This window comes from Lithobates pipiens, unplaced genomic scaffold (assembly GCF_037356315.1).
Source record: "Lithobates pipiens isolate NorthernLeopardFrog02 unplaced genomic scaffold, aLitPip1_a1.2 Scaffold_13, whole genome shotgun sequence".
NCBI classification, from domain to species: Eukaryota; Metazoa; Chordata; class Amphibia; order Anura; family Ranidae; genus Lithobates; species Lithobates pipiens.
This window is the reverse complement of record NW_027507718.1, coordinates 451,623,199-451,641,180: the sequence shown is the minus strand read 5'-3', so window position 1 is coordinate 451,641,180 and position 17,982 is coordinate 451,623,199. Positions and strand designations below refer to the sequence as shown.

The 17,982-nt window shown below is 41.2% G+C and overlaps 1 protein-coding gene across 1 annotated transcript in view; it reads right to left on the bottom strand.

Annotated features, from left to right (window-relative positions):
* The window catches only part of BOD1L1 (biorientation of chromosomes in cell division 1 like 1), a 63,514-nt gene that overhangs the window by 32,822 nt on the left and 12,710 nt on the right, over nucleotides 1–17,982 (bottom strand). Inside the window, exons 4-10 of the mRNA XM_077477772.1 lie at nucleotides 15,996–16,613; nucleotides 12,653–12,805; nucleotides 12,121–12,278; nucleotides 10,188–10,302; nucleotides 7,491–7,626; nucleotides 7,169–7,232; nucleotides 136–6,367 (exon numbers count right to left, since the gene is read on the bottom strand). Of these exons, the coding sequence (XP_077333898.1) occupies nucleotides 136–6,367; nucleotides 7,169–7,232; nucleotides 7,491–7,626; nucleotides 10,188–10,302; nucleotides 12,121–12,278; nucleotides 12,653–12,805; nucleotides 15,996–16,613 (7,476 nt within the window). The remainder of the gene's footprint in view (nucleotides 1–135; nucleotides 6,368–7,168; nucleotides 7,233–7,490; nucleotides 7,627–10,187; nucleotides 10,303–12,120; nucleotides 12,279–12,652; nucleotides 12,806–15,995; nucleotides 16,614–17,982) is intronic.

Sequence of the window (17,982 nt, the reverse complement as noted above, 5' to 3'; positions counted from 1 at the left end):
ATCGCACATATATGTGAACGGCCTTCATTGACGATCTGAAAAAGCATAGATTTGCATATCGCATCTGTGCCACATAGAATTTGCATCAGTGTGAACTGAGAATAAAGGTTTACAAAATGCAGAAGAGTGACTAACCTTTATCTGAGTTAAGGATACCATCTTCAGAGGCATTAGATGAGGTAGCATTGTGTGTTTCTTCTACTTGTGTAAAAATCACATCAGAGTTTGTAGATTGACCTGCAGGATCATCACGATCACCACTTGATGTATCATAAACATCTGAAGTTCTTTCAGATTTAGATTCTGAAGGAATGTTTAAACCAACATTATCTTTAGCCAATGTGCAAGTTACGTCTACAGCTGTAAGAGGGGCATCAATGTGATCTTTTGAAGGAATTTGTGCTTTGCTGTGCTCCAAATGATCTTCTGATGGAGTGCTGTTCTCGTGCAAGACATCAACTGACTGCGACAAGCTTTCTACACATAACTGATCTGCCACTTCAGAATGTGAAGTGCCACGATTTAAATCAGACTCAAGCAAGACTTCATTGCTCTGCACTGGACAACCTGGGGACCCCTCAGAAATATCAGAACTTGAGAATTCTTGAGTTTCCGGTTTGTCGTCTTTCTCCAAATCAGAATTTTGGGTTGAAACATCTTCGGGCACCAAAATATTTTTGTCAGGAGGAGAGGGTGTGCTTTCTTCTCTCACGTGAGAAGGGTTATCCTCCTCCCGAGGTTCTGGTGTCGTGGTGAAGCTTGTAACACACTCAAGATTTTCCGAGTTTAATTCCTCCATTTCCCCAGCCGTTTCTTCATTGGCATTTGCTATGCTTTCTTTAGGTTTTTCAGCAGAATGTACCAAAGTAGAGGGGCTGTGTTCCACAGTGTTTGAAAATGAAGAATCCTCACCTGGGGTGCCAGAACTTGTAACAAATCCTTCACCCTCTTCCTCATCCTCTTTAGCACCAGTGCTTGTGATGGCACTTTCATCATCTTCAGTAATCGCTCTAGGGCCAAGGTTTTCAGCTATATTCATACTGCCACTTTCATTTGTTTCTGTCTCTTCAGAACATGCAACTTCATCTTGTCCTTGTAAAACTTTATCACCATAGCTTTCTTCAGTTATACCTGTACTCGTAACAGCCCCTTCACCTTCTTCAGTTATTGACTGACTAGTCTGTGCAACTTCATTTTCAGTACCTACGTTTGCAATCATTTCATTTTCAACAGATACATCTTCAGATTCTTCAGCCATTTTGTTGTCAGCAGATGCTTCAGATACTTGATCATCATTGAAATCTTGATCACTTGCATGGGAAACAGAAGCTTCCTCAACAGCAACGTTCGCCTCCACATTGCTCACGTCAACATTAATGACTTCTTTATCTGCAAAGGTGACATGATCAGAGGCCTCTTCTCCATTTACAGATGACTCTCGTGCATCTGTACCAGCACTTGTGACAGTACTATCAGTTTCTCCATCCGCAAGCTGTCTTGTGGCCTGTCTAGATGAATTGCCAACAAACCTTTGTTCTTCCGAGCTGGCACTACTGACAGTGTCCTCTTTTTCATCATTTTCATAATTTACTGAATTTGTTCCATCAGTGGCATTCATTTCAACATGTCCATCATCCTCATCTGACCGTAATGGAGCAACAGCTTCTTGTAACGTGCCAGAAATAGCATTACTACTATGATTAGCAACAAAACTTGACTCAGCAGCCATTTCTATAGTTCTAGAACTGCTTTCATTGCTAGGACTTTCATGAATGCCACTAATAACTAGCTCATTTTTCCTTTCAATGCTGGAAGAGGTTGTGGCATCATCGACCACTGGTCTGTTAACAGATGCATCGGTGACAATATCTTGGAAACTTGAAGAACTAGCAGCTTCAATATTCTTTGACAGGCTTAAAGCCTGTCCCACACCTTCCACACTGCTATCCATGGTATAATCTGATGAGGTTGCGTTGTCACCATTGTCCAGTGGTGACCCCACTGTATTGCTTGAACTTGCTGCTGCGGCTTCACTATTAACATCACACCCATCATCCATATCTTTATCCGTATCCAAATCAAGGTTTGTGCCCGTGGAAGTTGTGGCATACGGATTATTATTGGAAAGAGCATCACATGCTTTATCATCTTCCATACTGCTGTCCATCAAATTGCTGGATGTAGCTGCTTGTTCATTAACTTTATCTGCAAAAACAATACCTTCGACATTCTCTTCAGTTCTGTCTACTCCCATTATGCTCGAAGAGGCAGGTCCTCTTTCTTTTGTAATACGTTCCAGACAAGCACTATCCATAATGTTAGAGGATGTTGCAGTATTTGTTCTGCTGCACAAATGTGCAACACTCATGTTCAGATCTTCACCAGTACTGCTGTCCATTGAAACACTTGAGGATGCTGTGGGTTGTGTGTTGTGATTTACATCTGTGAAGGTTCCACTGTTAACTGAACTGCTAGATGAAGTTGCTGTAGTATCAGAGCTGTTTCCTGGAGAAGTTCTAAAATACTGCTCGCTACTGCTATTTGTAGCAAAGCTTGACGATGCTGTGGCTTCTGTGTTGTCAGAGTTTATTGTGCTTCTAATTTGTCTGTGCTGAGTGTCACTACTTGTAAAAGAGCTTGAAGAGGATGCGGCTTCATCACCTGCAGTCTGTGTTTGAGCTAAAGATGCTCCACTACTGGAAGAAGCTGCATTGTCTTTCTCCTTTGTCTGTTCCAAATATTTATCATTCCCAGGGCTTTGATCCCCTCTACTGCTGGAACATCCCGTGGCTCTACCTGAATAAAATTCACTGCTGACTGAAACTGATGCTTCGGTGCTGCTATCCATGGCAAGATCAGATGAATTTCCTGGATATTCTTTTATTGTGCCTGAGGAGATTATGTCCATACCCGCCTCATTTACACCATCCTGCTGGGTGCTTGAGGTGGCCCTAGTATTCTTACTATCTTCTACATTACCAAAGTTAGGTTTGCTTCTACAAGTACTTGGAAGATTGCTAGAAGAACTTGCTGCATCTTCACTTTCTCTTTCTGAAGCATCTTTAAGCCATTCACTGGAATCATCGCCTATACTGCTATCCATTACATTGCTGGATGATGCTGCTAGATTTTCATTATCTATTTCAGAGGAAACCAAAGAGCCAAAGTTTAGTTCTCTACTACTATTAATCATACTGCTTGATGAGGTGGCTGTATGCCTTTCCGAAATTCCAAGGCCATAGTGAATACCTGAAGAGCTTGATGAGGTAGCTGACTGAGCTGCAATATTTCCAGAAATATCAACTGTTCCATCGCTTTCTGAAGACGTTGCTACATGGCTAACAATTTCAGCTCTACAAGAGCTAGCACTTTCTGCATTGGCATCAGAAGAAGTGGCTGTTTCACTGACATTACTTAAAATTTCTAACGCAATATTACTTCTTTCTGCATTGTCAGAAGAAGATGCAGCATTTTCGCCGGTGTTTTGTGAAAGCTCTCTATGGGCGCTTGAAGAAGTAGCAGCTTTAAAGGTAACATTACCAATTTTTTCTGGCACCAAATCTGTTGTACTCTGGGAGCAGGTGGCGGTACTTTCTCTAATTTTTTCTGACAGTAAGGGCTCCAAAAAGCTATCCTCATTGTAATGTTTCCTATCAGAGCTTGATGAGGTAGCAGTGTCTTCAAAGCTATTCTCTGATAACATTGCAATATCGCCATCATCTTCAACAATATTACCATCTGCAGAAGCTGAAGAGGTGTATTCCCTGCTGTTATCCAGATTTGCCCCTTCCATTTCCATGCAAGTCTCATCTGTACTGTTATCAACTGGTGTACTGGAAGACGAGGCAGTATCCTCAACACCTTGTCTTAACTCATTTTCTATTATGAAACTGGAAGAGGTAGCAGTTGCATCATGCTCAGCTTCCTTTCTACTCTCATTGCTCTCTCTAGGGGTAACGCCATTAATCTCTTTGTTATTGTTTTCCATAATACTGCTGCCTATATTTCCATTTCTTTCTGTGCCAGTCACATTAGTAGAACTACTTTGTTCTTCTACTTCAGCTGAAACGGTTTCATTTCTTTCCAACAAAGAATCTTTTACCTCAAACACATCCCCTTCAACCTCGTTTCCTGTAACAATATCATCAACCTCTAACATATCCAATTGTACTGGAATATTGTCACTTTCCATATTCTTTTCTTCCAAGCATTTTCCAGTTTTTTCTGCCAAGTCACTTGTAGAAATCTCCCCATCATTTGAGTCTGCTACATCAGGATATACTTCTCTGGGAGACACACAGGAATAGTCATTACTATGTGAGGTGGGAGCAGATTCCATTGGCTCCTGAGCAGAACCGTTTGCTGTGCTAGATCCAGCAAGATCATCTCTCTCCATATGTGAATTTCTGGCTGTTTTAGAAGGCATTCCTTGATCAGACTCTTCTGCAACATCAGCACCATCTTTTGGCCTGAAGACAGTTTTTTCATTGTCCTCTATGCTCTCAGAAGCTGAAGTATCCAAGTCTTTGATGGAACCAAGATCATGCCCTAATAAAGCTGTAGAAGTGTTTTCATAAGGACCACTAGATTTATTGTCCTTCAAGTCACTGCTTTCATGTTTTGACTTGAATTTTAGCGGTGTGGACTTTTTGGAAGAAGGGGTTTCAGAAACGGATTGAGATTTGCTGTTAGAATTTATTTTTGTGGCATCTGTAACCTTTGCCTCTGCAGATGCCTTCTCGTTTCCACCCGTTAGACTCCCAAGTTTCTTATTCTCTCTGGGATCTTTATTCTCCCCACATCCTGATTCAGCTAAGAGAACATCAATTTCAGACTTGGAGCCTCTCTTTAGGCCCGTTTCCTTAGAGGTTTCATTTTTTGACTCTGAGGCAGTTTTTTTACCAAGCTTTCCATCTGAGCTACTGCTTCGTTCCGGAATTCTTTTTTCATCTGGATTCTTTACAGATCTCTCTTCTGCTCTCCTTCCATCTTCCTTCCGTTTTGAATCTTTGTGAATATGCTTTAAGTTAGAACTCTTGGAGCTTTCCCCAAATGATTTCTTGTCCAGCTTAGAAGATCCATGTTCCTTGCTGTCAAGACGAAGCCTTTCCTTTGATTTATCACTTGTATGCTTAGACTTGTGGCTCATTTCTTTTGCTGCGCTGCTTGAGGCCTGAGAATTATTGTCCTTTCTTTCTCCACCATCTTTATCTTCAGATTTTGATTTTCTGTACTTTTCACTAGAACTGTCAACTGCAACCCTCTCTTTTTCATTTTTACTGTCAGCCTCTTCTTGGTCATTTGGTTTTGACAACTTATTACTACTACCGCTTTTAAATTTGGCTTTGACGTGGAGCCTTTCATCTGAGGAACTATGTAGTTTTTTCTTGTCTTTGTTTTCCTCTTGTCTGGAGTGATCAGAACTGTCAGCTTCATTTTTATCATCTAAAGAATTCTTCGACTTCTTCTGAGTTGAACCGGGTGTCCTCAAAATACTTTGTGATTCTCTGTGGTCCCTGGAATCACTTGCTGATCGTTTAGAACGGTGCTCAGATCTGGACTTTTCAGATGACTGAGGTCTGTCTTTTTTACTACTATCACGACGAGCGATATCCTCTTTTTTGCTAGCATGCTCAGATGTTCTTTCATCTTTACAGGATGAAGATGACTTTATGTCACTTTTTTGCTTCCCTTTCCGATCAGACCTCTCTTCTGAACTGGATTTACTGCGTTTCTGTGAGTGGTTGTCAACTGTAGAAGTCCTCTTGGATTTCTGAGAGTCTGACTCATCACTTCCTTGTTTATGTCCATTATCTGTCTTGTGCTTATGCTTAAGAGATGAACGCTCATCTTGCTTGAAGGAAGAACGTTCCTCCTGCCTAGAGGATGACCGCTCCTCCTGTTTGGAAGATGAACGTTCTTCAGGCTTTGATGATGACCGCTCTTCTTGCCTGGTGGATGTCCGCTCTTCTAGTCTGCTGGACAAACGATCCTCTGAGAAAGTTCGTTCACGTTCATTCCTGTGAGATTTAGACTCTTTTCTTGGTGTAACCTTTGCATTCAGTGAATCACTGTCAATGCTTTCTCTTTTTAAATATTTGTCAGGTTTGTCTGGTTTGCTGGGTGTTCTGGCCTTCTGATGTTCTTCAGAGTTTGAGTCAAGTCTCTCAAGTTGCTTTCTAGTATCCTGTGTCGCTGCATCTTGTTGAATTTTTTCTAAAAATGAAGGGGATTTCTTTTTACTCTCTTTTTCGGTTTTGGGGTCACTTTTACTCTCTTCTGCTTGGTCAAGTGATTTTTTTGAGGATTTGCCATCAGACTTTCCAGATTTATAGTCTTTTGTGGAGGAGGATATTCTATCCTGTGACTAGTAAAAGAAGAAAAAATTAAAAATAAATAATAATAATTTGATACAGGCAATTTAAAGCAACAGATGTAGCATATGCATACACAAATACAACTGTTAGGTGGGGTACACATGAGAAAAAAAAATAAATAAAATAAAAAAATCAGATAGGAAAGACTGTATGATCAGAAACAAAAAATAAAAAGCCTGTGTTGTTCGAGAATTTTGTACACTTAGTAACATCCTCCGTTTCGACTTGCTTTGAAAAAAAAAACAAAAACTGGTTTAAAACTGAAAATTCCCGTTCAAGATCATGTACAAGGTGTCTTACTTTTTTTTCCCCCCTTGTTACGAGACTGACCTACAGGACTAACTCTGCTCACCTGTGAATACTCTTAACAGTAGTGCAAACTGAGCCCAAGAGGGGGGGGGGGGGGGGGGAGAAAAAAAAAATAAAAAAAACTGCCCAAGCAGGGACTCATTTTCAACAAAAATAGATTTTCTTTTAAATCAAAATAAGTTGATCTGTGGAGATTGAGAGCTAAAATTATATGCAAATCTCAACTTTTTCCCCCCCAAAAAATATAAGCTTGCCTCCACCTTCTTTCTTTCTAAGCGTTCATTGGACAGCTTCACTGACCAAAGGGGAGTTTCAGCAGTAGAAGAAATGGGTTCCAAGTTCAACTATTTCATGAAAATTCCAGATTTGCATATGCTTTCATCTGATTAGATATACTGATCATTCCTATAAGCTTTCACTGACCGTACATTCCTAATAGTACTTCCAGTGAGGGTATTTTGAATTACTCGTGGATCACTCACCTCATTGGACTTTTGGGTATCTCTAGAGTCTTCATCAAGAACATCAGTTTTTATCTTCAAAGATCTAGATATTAAAATAAGAAAATGACCTGTTTAAATAATGGATACAGTAAAAGGATAAGTCCAACTTTTAACAAAACAAATGCATATTTTTGGCAGGGGAAAAAAAAAAATGAATGCGCATTTATTATTTTTTGTTTCTGGAACCTCAAAGCATTTCACCTTGTAGTTTTGCATTCACAGGACACTGCGCATGAGTGACGCAGCCAGGAGGCGGGCAATGAAAACCAATAAAATAGCAGTAAATCCAAAAAAAACATACCCACTACTATCCTTCTTCCTCTTCTTACTCATTGCAACTTTCTTTTCTAAAAACATTTGTTCTTTGAGAACCTCTTTCATACTGGCAGACTTTGCCTTCTGATCCTTCGGAGATTTATGAACAGAGTTTGATGAACCTATATTGCGCAGTAAAAGTAAAAAATGTGAATAAAAAACAATTTACATTTTAAATGTTGGGGCTTATTTATAGAGAAAAAAAAAAAAAAAAAGCCAAAAACTACAGGAGTTGGACAAAAACATGAAAAAAAAAACTATAATTGGAAGGTGCGAGAGTGACACTACGTTCCATGTTGAAACCGAAAGTGATGCAACATTCTTATGCTTCTGTAGTGCGACAAGATAACTGGCTAACAGGTGGGAAGCCTCACTTTTGTCATTCACTGCATGCGCTGCTAGTAATACGGAGTCATATCAGAGCTTACAAAGTTTAATTGAGGGCAAATAGTTGGTGTCCGCTTAGCTGGTGTCTCTGTGACTGAAGTTGACCATTTGCATTGTCGCAAAGGTTATAAGCAGCTCATGCAGTTTCTGGGAAAACGTTGTTCGACAAGCATAAGCGCAGTCGACATGGTCAACCAAACTAAAAGACAAAGGATGCTGTGCAGGATTGTGACCCAGAATAAGAAAACTGCTGCTGCAAAAGTGACTGCAGAACTCAATCTCAGTCTTCAAAAGCTCATGTCCACAAAAACTGTGCAGAGGGAACGTGATAAGCAAAACATTCAAAGGCAAGCTGCAATTGAGTGCCATTTACCAAGACAAAAATGCTCCGATTCACATAGCTGGCATCGTCAAATTGTGGTTTGACAAACATACAGACAAAAGTCTTACACCTGCCCTGGGCGCTGCAGTCATCAGACCTCATCATAGAGCCACTATGGTCAATTTTGGAGTACAAGCCTCAGGTCAGTTTTTTGCCTCTGGCACCTCCGCGAGAGCTGGAATGATTGAGGCATCAGATTCCATTAACCCTCAAAAGACTTACGTTTCTGTGACGTGTAAAAAATTTCAGAACTTTTTCCACCTTTAATGTGACCTATAAACTGCAACTCAACTGAACAAAAACTGAAATCTTTTAGGGAAGTAAAAATAAACTTAACTAATATGGTTGCATAAGCGTACACCCCCCTTAAACTAATACTTTGTTGAAGCACCTTTTGATTTTATTACAGCACTTAGTCTTTTTGGGTATGAGTCCATCAACATTGCACATCTTGACTTGGCAATATTTGCCCACTCTTCTTTGCAAAAACACTCCAGATTTCGAGGGCATCTCCTGTGCACAGCTCTCTTCACATCACCCCACAGATTTTCAATTGGCTTAAGGTCAGGGCTCTGGCTGGGCCATTTCAAAACTTTAATCTTCGTCTGGTGCAGCAATTCCTTTGTTGATTTTCATGTATGCTTTGGGTCGTTATGCTAAAAGATAAAGTTCCTCTTCATGTTCAGCTTTCTAGCAGAAGCCTGAAGGTTTTGTGCCAATATTGAATGGTATTTGGAACTATTCATAATTCCCTCTACCTTGACTAAGACCCCTGTTCCAGCTGAAGAAAAACAGCCCCAAAGCATGATGCTGCCACAACCATGCTTCACTGTGGGTATGGTGTTCTTTTGGTGATGTGCAATGTTGTTTGTGCCCAACATATCTTTTGGAATTATGGCCAAAAAGTTCAACCTTGGTTTCATCAGACCATGACACATTTTCCAACATGCTTTTGGGAGACATCAGATATGTTTTTGCAAAATGTAGCTGGGCTTGGATGTTTTTTCCTGTATAAGAAAAGGCTTCTATCTTGCCACTCTACCCCATAGCCCAGACATATGAAGAATACAGGAGATTGTTGTCACATGTACCACACAGCCAGTACTTTCCAGATATTCCTGCAGCTCCTTTAATGTTGCTGTAGGGTTCTTGGCAGCCTCCCAGACCAGTTTTCTTCTCGTCTCTTCGCCAATTTTGGAGGGACCTCCGGTTCTTGGTAATGTCGCTGTTGTGCCATATTTTCTCCACTGGATGATGACCGTCTTCACTGTGTTTCACGGTATAGCTTTTTCTTAGAAAATTATTTTGTTACCTTTTAACAACGAGATTCTTCTAATGCTTTGGAAGCCCTCTGCAGACCATGGCTTTTGCTATAGGATGCAACTGAGAATGTCAGGAAAAACCTACTAGAACAGCTGACCTTTGAGGTTAATCAGAGGAACTTTAAGATGATGACAGGTGGGTACTGACTACTATTTAAACATGAGTTTGAAGGCGATTGCTTAATTCTGAACAGTTACATCCCCAGTTATAAGAGGTGTGCACACTTCTGCAACCACATTTTAGCATTTTATTTTTACTTCCCCTTCCTAAAAGATTTCAGTTTGTTTTTCAGTTGTACAGTTTCGTTAAAGGTAGGGAAAAGGTTTAAAATGATTTCCCTTTGATTTTTTTTTTTTACATCACAGAAACCTGACATTTTAACAGGAGTGTGTAGATTTATTTTATATCCACTACATATTGCTTCATTACCAGGAGAATTCAGGAGGTCTTTGGATTCCAAAGGCAGTCCAACACCATATTGGGTAACTATTTTGCCCTTTTACCTGGCGTTTCCATATTTTTGTCCAACCCCTGTATTTTTCTAGACAGAACCAGTTATCTTGTTCAAACCCTTTCATCCAGATACCCTACCTTGATTCTTCATTTTCAAGGCCTTGGCTTTTTCCGCTGCTTTTTGTTTGCGCTTTTCTTCCAATCGCTCTCGTTTTACTTGCCGCCTTAAAAGTCTTTCCTCCTTTTCCTTGGCCTGCAAGAAGTAAATTCAAGTTAAAGCCACGCCAACCTGTCAAATATAGCATACAAGAAAAAATAAAATAAAACAAACTGTACAGCCCAATCTTCCCCTTAGTTCATAATGCCTTTCCGGTACTCCAGGTACGGTTGGGCTGCATGCTATAAAGATGGGATCATACAGACTGAAGGTGGTAAATGCCAAATCCTGGGGTGTTCTTATACACCACTATATTGATACCTGTGTGCCAACAGATGTTTACTGAACTGTGAGATAGGTTGCCTTTTGTTCATTAAAGCGGTAGTAAACGGCAATTAAAATAAATAAAATACACAAAAAAAAAAAAAAAAGAAGAGGAAAAAAAGTTCGCTGGGCAATTTAGGTCTTAATGGACTAGTATGCATAGTCATAGGATGTCCACTCATAACAGTAAAGCCACCACCTGGCCGACATTCTGCCACAGGCCAGACGGGAAGGTGATAAACAGGCTGTGCGAGGAAATGTTTTTTTCTCTAAGAATTGACCAGAACTGAGTTGAGGTAAGTTACCACCATATCATAAATGCACACCAAGTTGTGCCATCCCAAGAGTAGATTTGCTTCGTCATGCAGCCCCCCCCCCCCTAGCTGAAGAGGCAGCAGCTTTGAGGTCATGTGACCACTGAAACAAAGTGATTCGTGAGGTATTTTAAGCATTTGTTCAGTTTTAAGGCCACTTCACATGTGCATTGCAGCAACACAAATATATAGATCAGTAAAGCCATTCATCTTATTTGCCTATCTGTTCCAGGTAGGTGACGCAAAGAATGGACACAAGAAGGTAAAATGTGACAGTAAGGAAACTAGCATTTGAGACCAAGAAGAAATGGCATTCCTCAGGTTTCTCTTAGCAAAGCTTAAGCCTTTCACACAGCTGTCCGATCAGGTCCGCCTGTGAGGTTTTCAGGGGGAGCTGATCAAACCTTGCAATCTCCTCTATGGAGCGATAGATGTCAGTGGGCGCATATACGACACCCACCTATCCTGCAAAAAACAGACAGCTGGTGGTCCTATTTTCTACCCGCCTGGCGGAGTGGATGGAAACGGACAGGCGGTCCCGTTTCCATCCCATTTCTCCTTAGAGTGGGACTGTGTCCGTTCTGCACAGTGGAGTGGATAGGACCTGTCATCTGCCTGCTCAGCAGGGATCAGCGGAACTCCCAAGCTGAACGAGCAGAATTCGCTGCACGGAGGCGCCCGTGTAAAAGGGGCCTTAGGCTTCATCTAAATGTTTTTCTCCAGGGAGGAGAATAGCAGAATTTTTTTTTTATATAATATATATATATATATATATATATATATATATATATATATATATATATATATATATATATATATATATATATATATATAATGAACCTAAGTGACATTTTTTTCAAAACGTGTTTAGGCGCATCAAGCCTATATTAAAATTATACTGGCCATTGAAATGAATAATAATCTCAATCGCTAATCACTCCTAGCTCTTAGGCACTTTTATGCTTTTTTTTCAGCCAGTCCCCCCAGTCTATAAACTCTCCTGCTGCTAAACTCTTGTAAAGGCCTATATGTGCATCAACACAAAGGCTAAAATTCAGGGGAGTTTAGATGCAGAAAAAAAAAAAAAAAAAAAAAAAAAAGAGGGGTCAGCTGAAGTGTGCACAAGGCTTTGCTTTAATCCACTTTTACAATCTGCAGACTCAGCCCTTTTCGTATCTTTCCATTACATTTGCCAATAACCAAAACTGACGTTCCTTTACTAGCATGGGAAAATAGATTCCTGGCAGCCTGTGCGTTAAAAGAAGCATAACCCTACCACAGACTGTCTGCGCTGCTCCACAGTCAGCTCATCATCAGAGTCACTGTAGTACTTAGAATACAGGTAGGGTTTGTGCACATAGGAGTGCCGAGTGCCCTTTGCCTTGGTTTCACCCGCTTCACCAGCTTTATTTTGAGTAGCTGCTTTCTCTTCATCTGAAGTAAAACAAAAAGGATTAATACAGGTATCACCAAACATGGTCACAAAATGAGAGAAAACATACTTATTAATTCAATAAACTATTTTTTATTTTTTTTAACAACCCAAAAAGTAAAAAAAGATGAAAATAGAAGCATGATTTTTAGCATCAAATTAAACTTGCATAGTAAGCCATAAAAAGGAACTAGATGTACAGTAATGCCCCAATTTTCCACTACACCCCCAAAGTCATACTAAAAAAATAAAATCACATACTGTAGTGAAGAGAAAGCATAAGCTCCACTTTACATAAAAAAAAAAAAAAAAAAACACCCAGACAGAATTAAGCTGCTGTTATTTTATCAGAAATGAGAATCAGCTCTAGACCTACCATCAGAAGTAATTTCACCCTCTTCTGTGCTGTCTGACACAGCCTCATCTTCATCATCACTCTCTTCTTCAAATGAGGACAGGTCACTGGTGTGGACTGAACTAACCGTCACATCTGACAGAGTATCCAGGTCTGAATCAATAGATGGGCATTCTGCAACAAAAAAAACAATATGGGAAAAACCATTAATAGGCCTGACTGGTATTCTTTAAACAAAACTACATACATATACACACACACACACACACCAACTTTTTAAGGTCCATTTACAAAATCTTTTGGGCTACACTGAAAGCTTGGCCCAACACAACCCCAAATGCGCAGACTAGGCAATTTGCCTTGTTTTCCATTAAGTCAGCAAATACCGCTGTGTTGCAGTGGTGTGCACTGAAAGGTACTGCTTTTTAGTGGAGTGTGTTGAATTCAGAATAGCCAAAGTGCTGGTTTCTGAGAGACAAACGCCATTAATAAGCAGACATATCTCTGTAAATTACAGCAGCAAATCTGTAATTACACAAAATTCTTTCAGAATTTTATGGATTTGTAGCTCAACCTTGAGACTCATTCCAGGTTGTTATATTTTAAAATGCATTTGTTTGCAGTCTTATATTATTGAGCATTGCCGCTACCTTTTGGTCTGTTTCCTTATACTATTCTGTGTCCGATTCCAGAACAGAGCCCTGACCTTACCCACACATTAGGAGTAGGAGATTTCCAATTACTCGGTGTAGTTTTAGAAGCAAACTGCACCAGATTGGACAGGTCCTAGTTTAGTTTAAAACACCCCCAACTCCACAATTTTTTTGTGACGAATCATGACGGAGATCCACTTCCGTCCTGCAGTTAGAATTACAATTGTCAGTTTTTATTTATGAAATATCTTTATTTTTATTTTTCAGAAAAATTGTTGCTGTAACGGTTAAAAAGTGTTAGCTGGAGTTTGGCTTCATTTTGTCTAGTGTATCTAAATCTGCCAATACATCACTTCCCACCCCCCAGACTGACAATGCTGCTGTCTGCTGTGCCCCTTGACAGATCACCCAGTGAAAACAGAAAGGGGGAGGGGGAGAATTAGAAAACAAATGCAGCCACCACAACAAATTATTGGTTGGAAAGCTGCAATATATTACATTTTTGGTTTTGGGTTTATTAGCGCTTTGAGTCAATTCCCTGACTTCCTGAGGAAAGTCAATGGAATCATAAAAGGAGAAATACAGCCAAAGCTTGGTTGGCTGTACTTCTGTGGACCATAGGAGGGCAGTCCGTTTTGTACTCCTGCGACCCGTATTTAACAGAGCGTGGGCTGAAGACTGCTCTCTGTTGACGTCACAGAAGTCAATCCAGGCACCGTGTCATTACAGCCACAGAGTTGAGATACACCAGATCCCTCAGGAGCTCTCTGCTCATGGAGCTGCGAGAACTGAGCGAACAGCTCTGCTCGGTTCTCAGTGTTAGAGGCACTGGGGGACCAATGCTGCATCCACCTATGCAAGTTATTTATTTTTTTAAATCATAGAGAAACACACACACCATCAGCCTCCTTTTTTAACCACTTGCTTACTGGGCACTTAAACCCCCCTCAGTCCCAGACCAATTTTCAGCTTTCAGCGCTGATGCACTTTGAGTGACAATTGCGCGGGCATACAACACTGTACCCAAATGAAATTTTTATCATTTTTTTCCCACAAATAGAGCTTTCTTTTGGTGGTATTTAGTTACAGCTCGGAGTTTTATTTTTTGCTAAACAAACAAAAAAAGATGCAAAAAAAAAAAAAATCATGTTTTAATAGTTTGTTATAAAATTTTGCAAACGGGTCATTTTTCTCCTTCATTGAAGTGCGCTGATTAGGCGGCACTGATAGGCTGCATTGGTGGGCACTGATGGGCTGCACTGGTGGGCACTGATAGGCATAGTTAAGGCGGCACTAATAGGCACAGATAAGGCGGCACCGATGGGCACAGATAAGGCGGCACCGATGGGCAAAGATGGGTGGCATGGATAAGTGGCACGGATGGGTGGCACGGATGGGCACTGATAGGTACCACAGATAGATGGGACTGATGGGCACTGATAGGTGGCACTGATAGGTGGCACTGCTGGGCACTGATGGGCGGCACTGCTGGGCACTGATGGGCGGCACTGGGGTGCAGCACCTTTGAGGCAGATTGGGTGGCACTGTGGGTGGCACTGTGGGGTGGCACTGTGGGCACTATGGGCACTGACAGGGGGCACTTTTTCTTTTATTTTACTTCAGGATGGCACTGCGGGAGGCAGGTGGGCACAGGCAGGTGGCAGGTGGTCCCTTGTATTGATGGCCGTGATCGGGACTGATGTCCCGATCACGGCCGCCGGTGATCGGCTTTTTTTTTCTCTCCTCGCGCTGTCAGCGCGAGGAGGAATAATAGCCGATTACCGGCTCCGTTCTATCACATGATCAGCTGTCATTGGCTGACAGCTGATCACGTGATAAGGGGTCGGGATCGACCCCTTACACGGATCGGTGATCAGGCGAGTCTCACGGACTCGCCGATCACAGAGCGCGCCGCGCGCGCCCCTCAGGGGGCGCGCAGGCCGCTCGTAACCAGGACGACGTCAATAGACGTAGTCCTGGAAATGTAGGTCCGCGCTAATGCTGTCATTTGGCAATAGCGCGGATCTGAAGTGGTTAAAGGATAAGTTCACCTTTTGTAACATGTTACCCCCATATTCAGGGTAACATGTAACAAAGCCACCAGCCCCCGCACACCTCTTCGATGGCAAGGGAGAAGAACTCTTACCTTCGGTTATAAAATCTTGCAAATAAGTAATTTTTCTCCTTCGCTGATAGGCTACAACGATGAGACGGCACTGAAGAGGAGGTACTACTGATGTGAAGCACTGATGGGCACATCGCCTCTGTGAAGAAAGCCACTTATTGGCTCTTCTCACGCATGGTTTGTGTGAGGAGAGGAGAGCCGATAACTGGCATTGCCTATTTACACTGATCAGCTGTGACTGGACGTAGCTGATCATATGGTAAAGAGCCTACATCATAGGCTTCTTACCGAGATCGATGATGTGGTGTGTCCGAGGGACCACCAGGGGCACATAGGAGCGGCCCGTTGAGGATGTCATTTTGCTATAGACCAGACGGAAAGCCGTTAATGAGGATGGCCTATAAAGCTGAGTTTTTTTTTTTTTTTATAAAAGGGGGGGGGGCGGGGAAGGAGGATAAAGCATGCACAGCTGGCCAGCACTCACTTTTTTTACAAGTAAGCTTGGATGGTTTTTAGCATGCTCTTTTCGTTTCTGAGACATCTTCATAATATACTAAGGAAAGGAGTGTGACCTACAGACACATACCTTCTTTCAGCGGCTCAATAGGCTTCGGCTTACTGCTGCTCTTTTCAATTATGTATTTTACAGATTCTGCATCACCCTCTTTTTCCTTCACAGATTTTTCCTCCTTCTGTTTTGTGGCCTCATCAGTCTTTCTTACATGTTCATTCTTCTCTGTCTTGGTTTCTTTTTTGTCATCCTTCTTTTCAACTTTTTCAACTACCTCATTTTTTTTCTCTGCTTTCTCAGCTGCTTTAGGTCGTTGCTCATCAATATCATTCACAATGTCTTTGCTTTGAGAAGAGCCAATGATTTCACTGACTACATTTTTATTTTCTTCCACAGGTGGTAAAATGTCAGTTGCATCTTCCTGCTTAACAAGCTGCTCAACACTGTCACTGGGGATTTCAGGGACAGGTTTTTCATTGTCCTGGGTCTCTTCTGAAGGACGTTCTTTCTCCAGTGGCATATCTACATTCTGCTGTGCAAGTCTTCTGGACACCTTTTCTGCATTTTTATGGTTTGCATTTTCTGTTAGGGCCCGGGCAGCTGTAGCTTCTTGATTTAGGGAACTTATGGCTTCCAAAATAGACATGGCATCATTCGCTACACTCGTGCTAGGTCCAACTGTAGAGATGGAACCTTTTGGGAAAGAACACAGAAGAATCAGGATTTGTCGCAATACTTCCATGCATATAACAACTGAAACTCAAAACTGGATAAGCATTTAAAAAGTATTCTTATAGCTTTTGCACCTTCCAAGTTGGAAAAACGTTTACAAACAACCCCCCATGACAGCCTGGCACTTTGCATGGCTGGTGGACATGAATCCCGATTATCAGTGAGTACAATCCATCAGTGACAATCAGGAACCAGAGTGGTCCCCATCATGTGATGACTAGATCAGCTCTGACATAGTAATCACATGCAGGTTAAAGCCTTTACATAAAATAAAACAGTTTAGTCTGCATAAAAACCTATATATGAAATAGAAAAATACATAAAAAAAAAAAAAAAGAAGTGTACAGGGTTAATGGTTTGATAAGTATGCAAATTAGATTTAGCCAACACTGATTAACCCCTTGCTGACTGGCTCATGTTGATATACGTCAGCAGAAGGGCCTGTACAGGCATATTAGCGTACCTGTATGTTGCCCTTTAAGATGCGGAATTATGGGTGCGTGCCCCACAGCAAGCTCTGTGTGATCGCGGGTCCCGCGGACTCAAGGAAGAATGGGGAAATGCTGATGTAAACAAGCATTTCCCCATTCTTCCTAGCGACAGGACACTGATCACAGCTCCCTGTGATCGGGATCGGTGATCAGTGTCGTGTCACACGTAGCCCATTCCAGTTAGAATCACTCCCTAGGACACACTTAACCCCTGCAGCGCCCCTAGTGGATAACCCCTTCCCTGCCAGTCACATTTACACAGTAATCGGTGCATTTTAATCACACTGATCACTGTATATATGTGAATGGTCCCAAAATAGCGACAAGTGTCCGATCTGTCCGCCATAATGTCGTAGTCACGATACAAATCGCAGATCGCCGCCATTACTAGTTTAAAAAATAAATTTAAAAAAATTTAAAGTTTGATATATCTATCCCCTATTTTGTAGACACTAACTTTTGCGCAAACCAATTAACATATGTTTACTGCGATTTTTATTAATATTTCTTTTATATGTTATTTTACACTATTGCACGTGATCGCCATTTTGTGTGGACTTCTCTTAAACAGTTAAAGTGAAATGATTTAATAAGTTTGTGATTTTTTTTTTATATCTGTATTATCAAAATAGCATATATTACACTAATAAGGATTTGATAATTCACTTTATACTATATTGTCATGGTTTACATTTATTTTGATTTTTTGCAGCACATTTATATATTTTTGGTTGAATTAGTGTGCAGTGATACATTTAGCACAGCTCTTTTTTTGTATGATTGTATCCCAACCACGACACTACCAGCGTGGAGTTTGCATGTGCTCCTTGCGCCCGCAA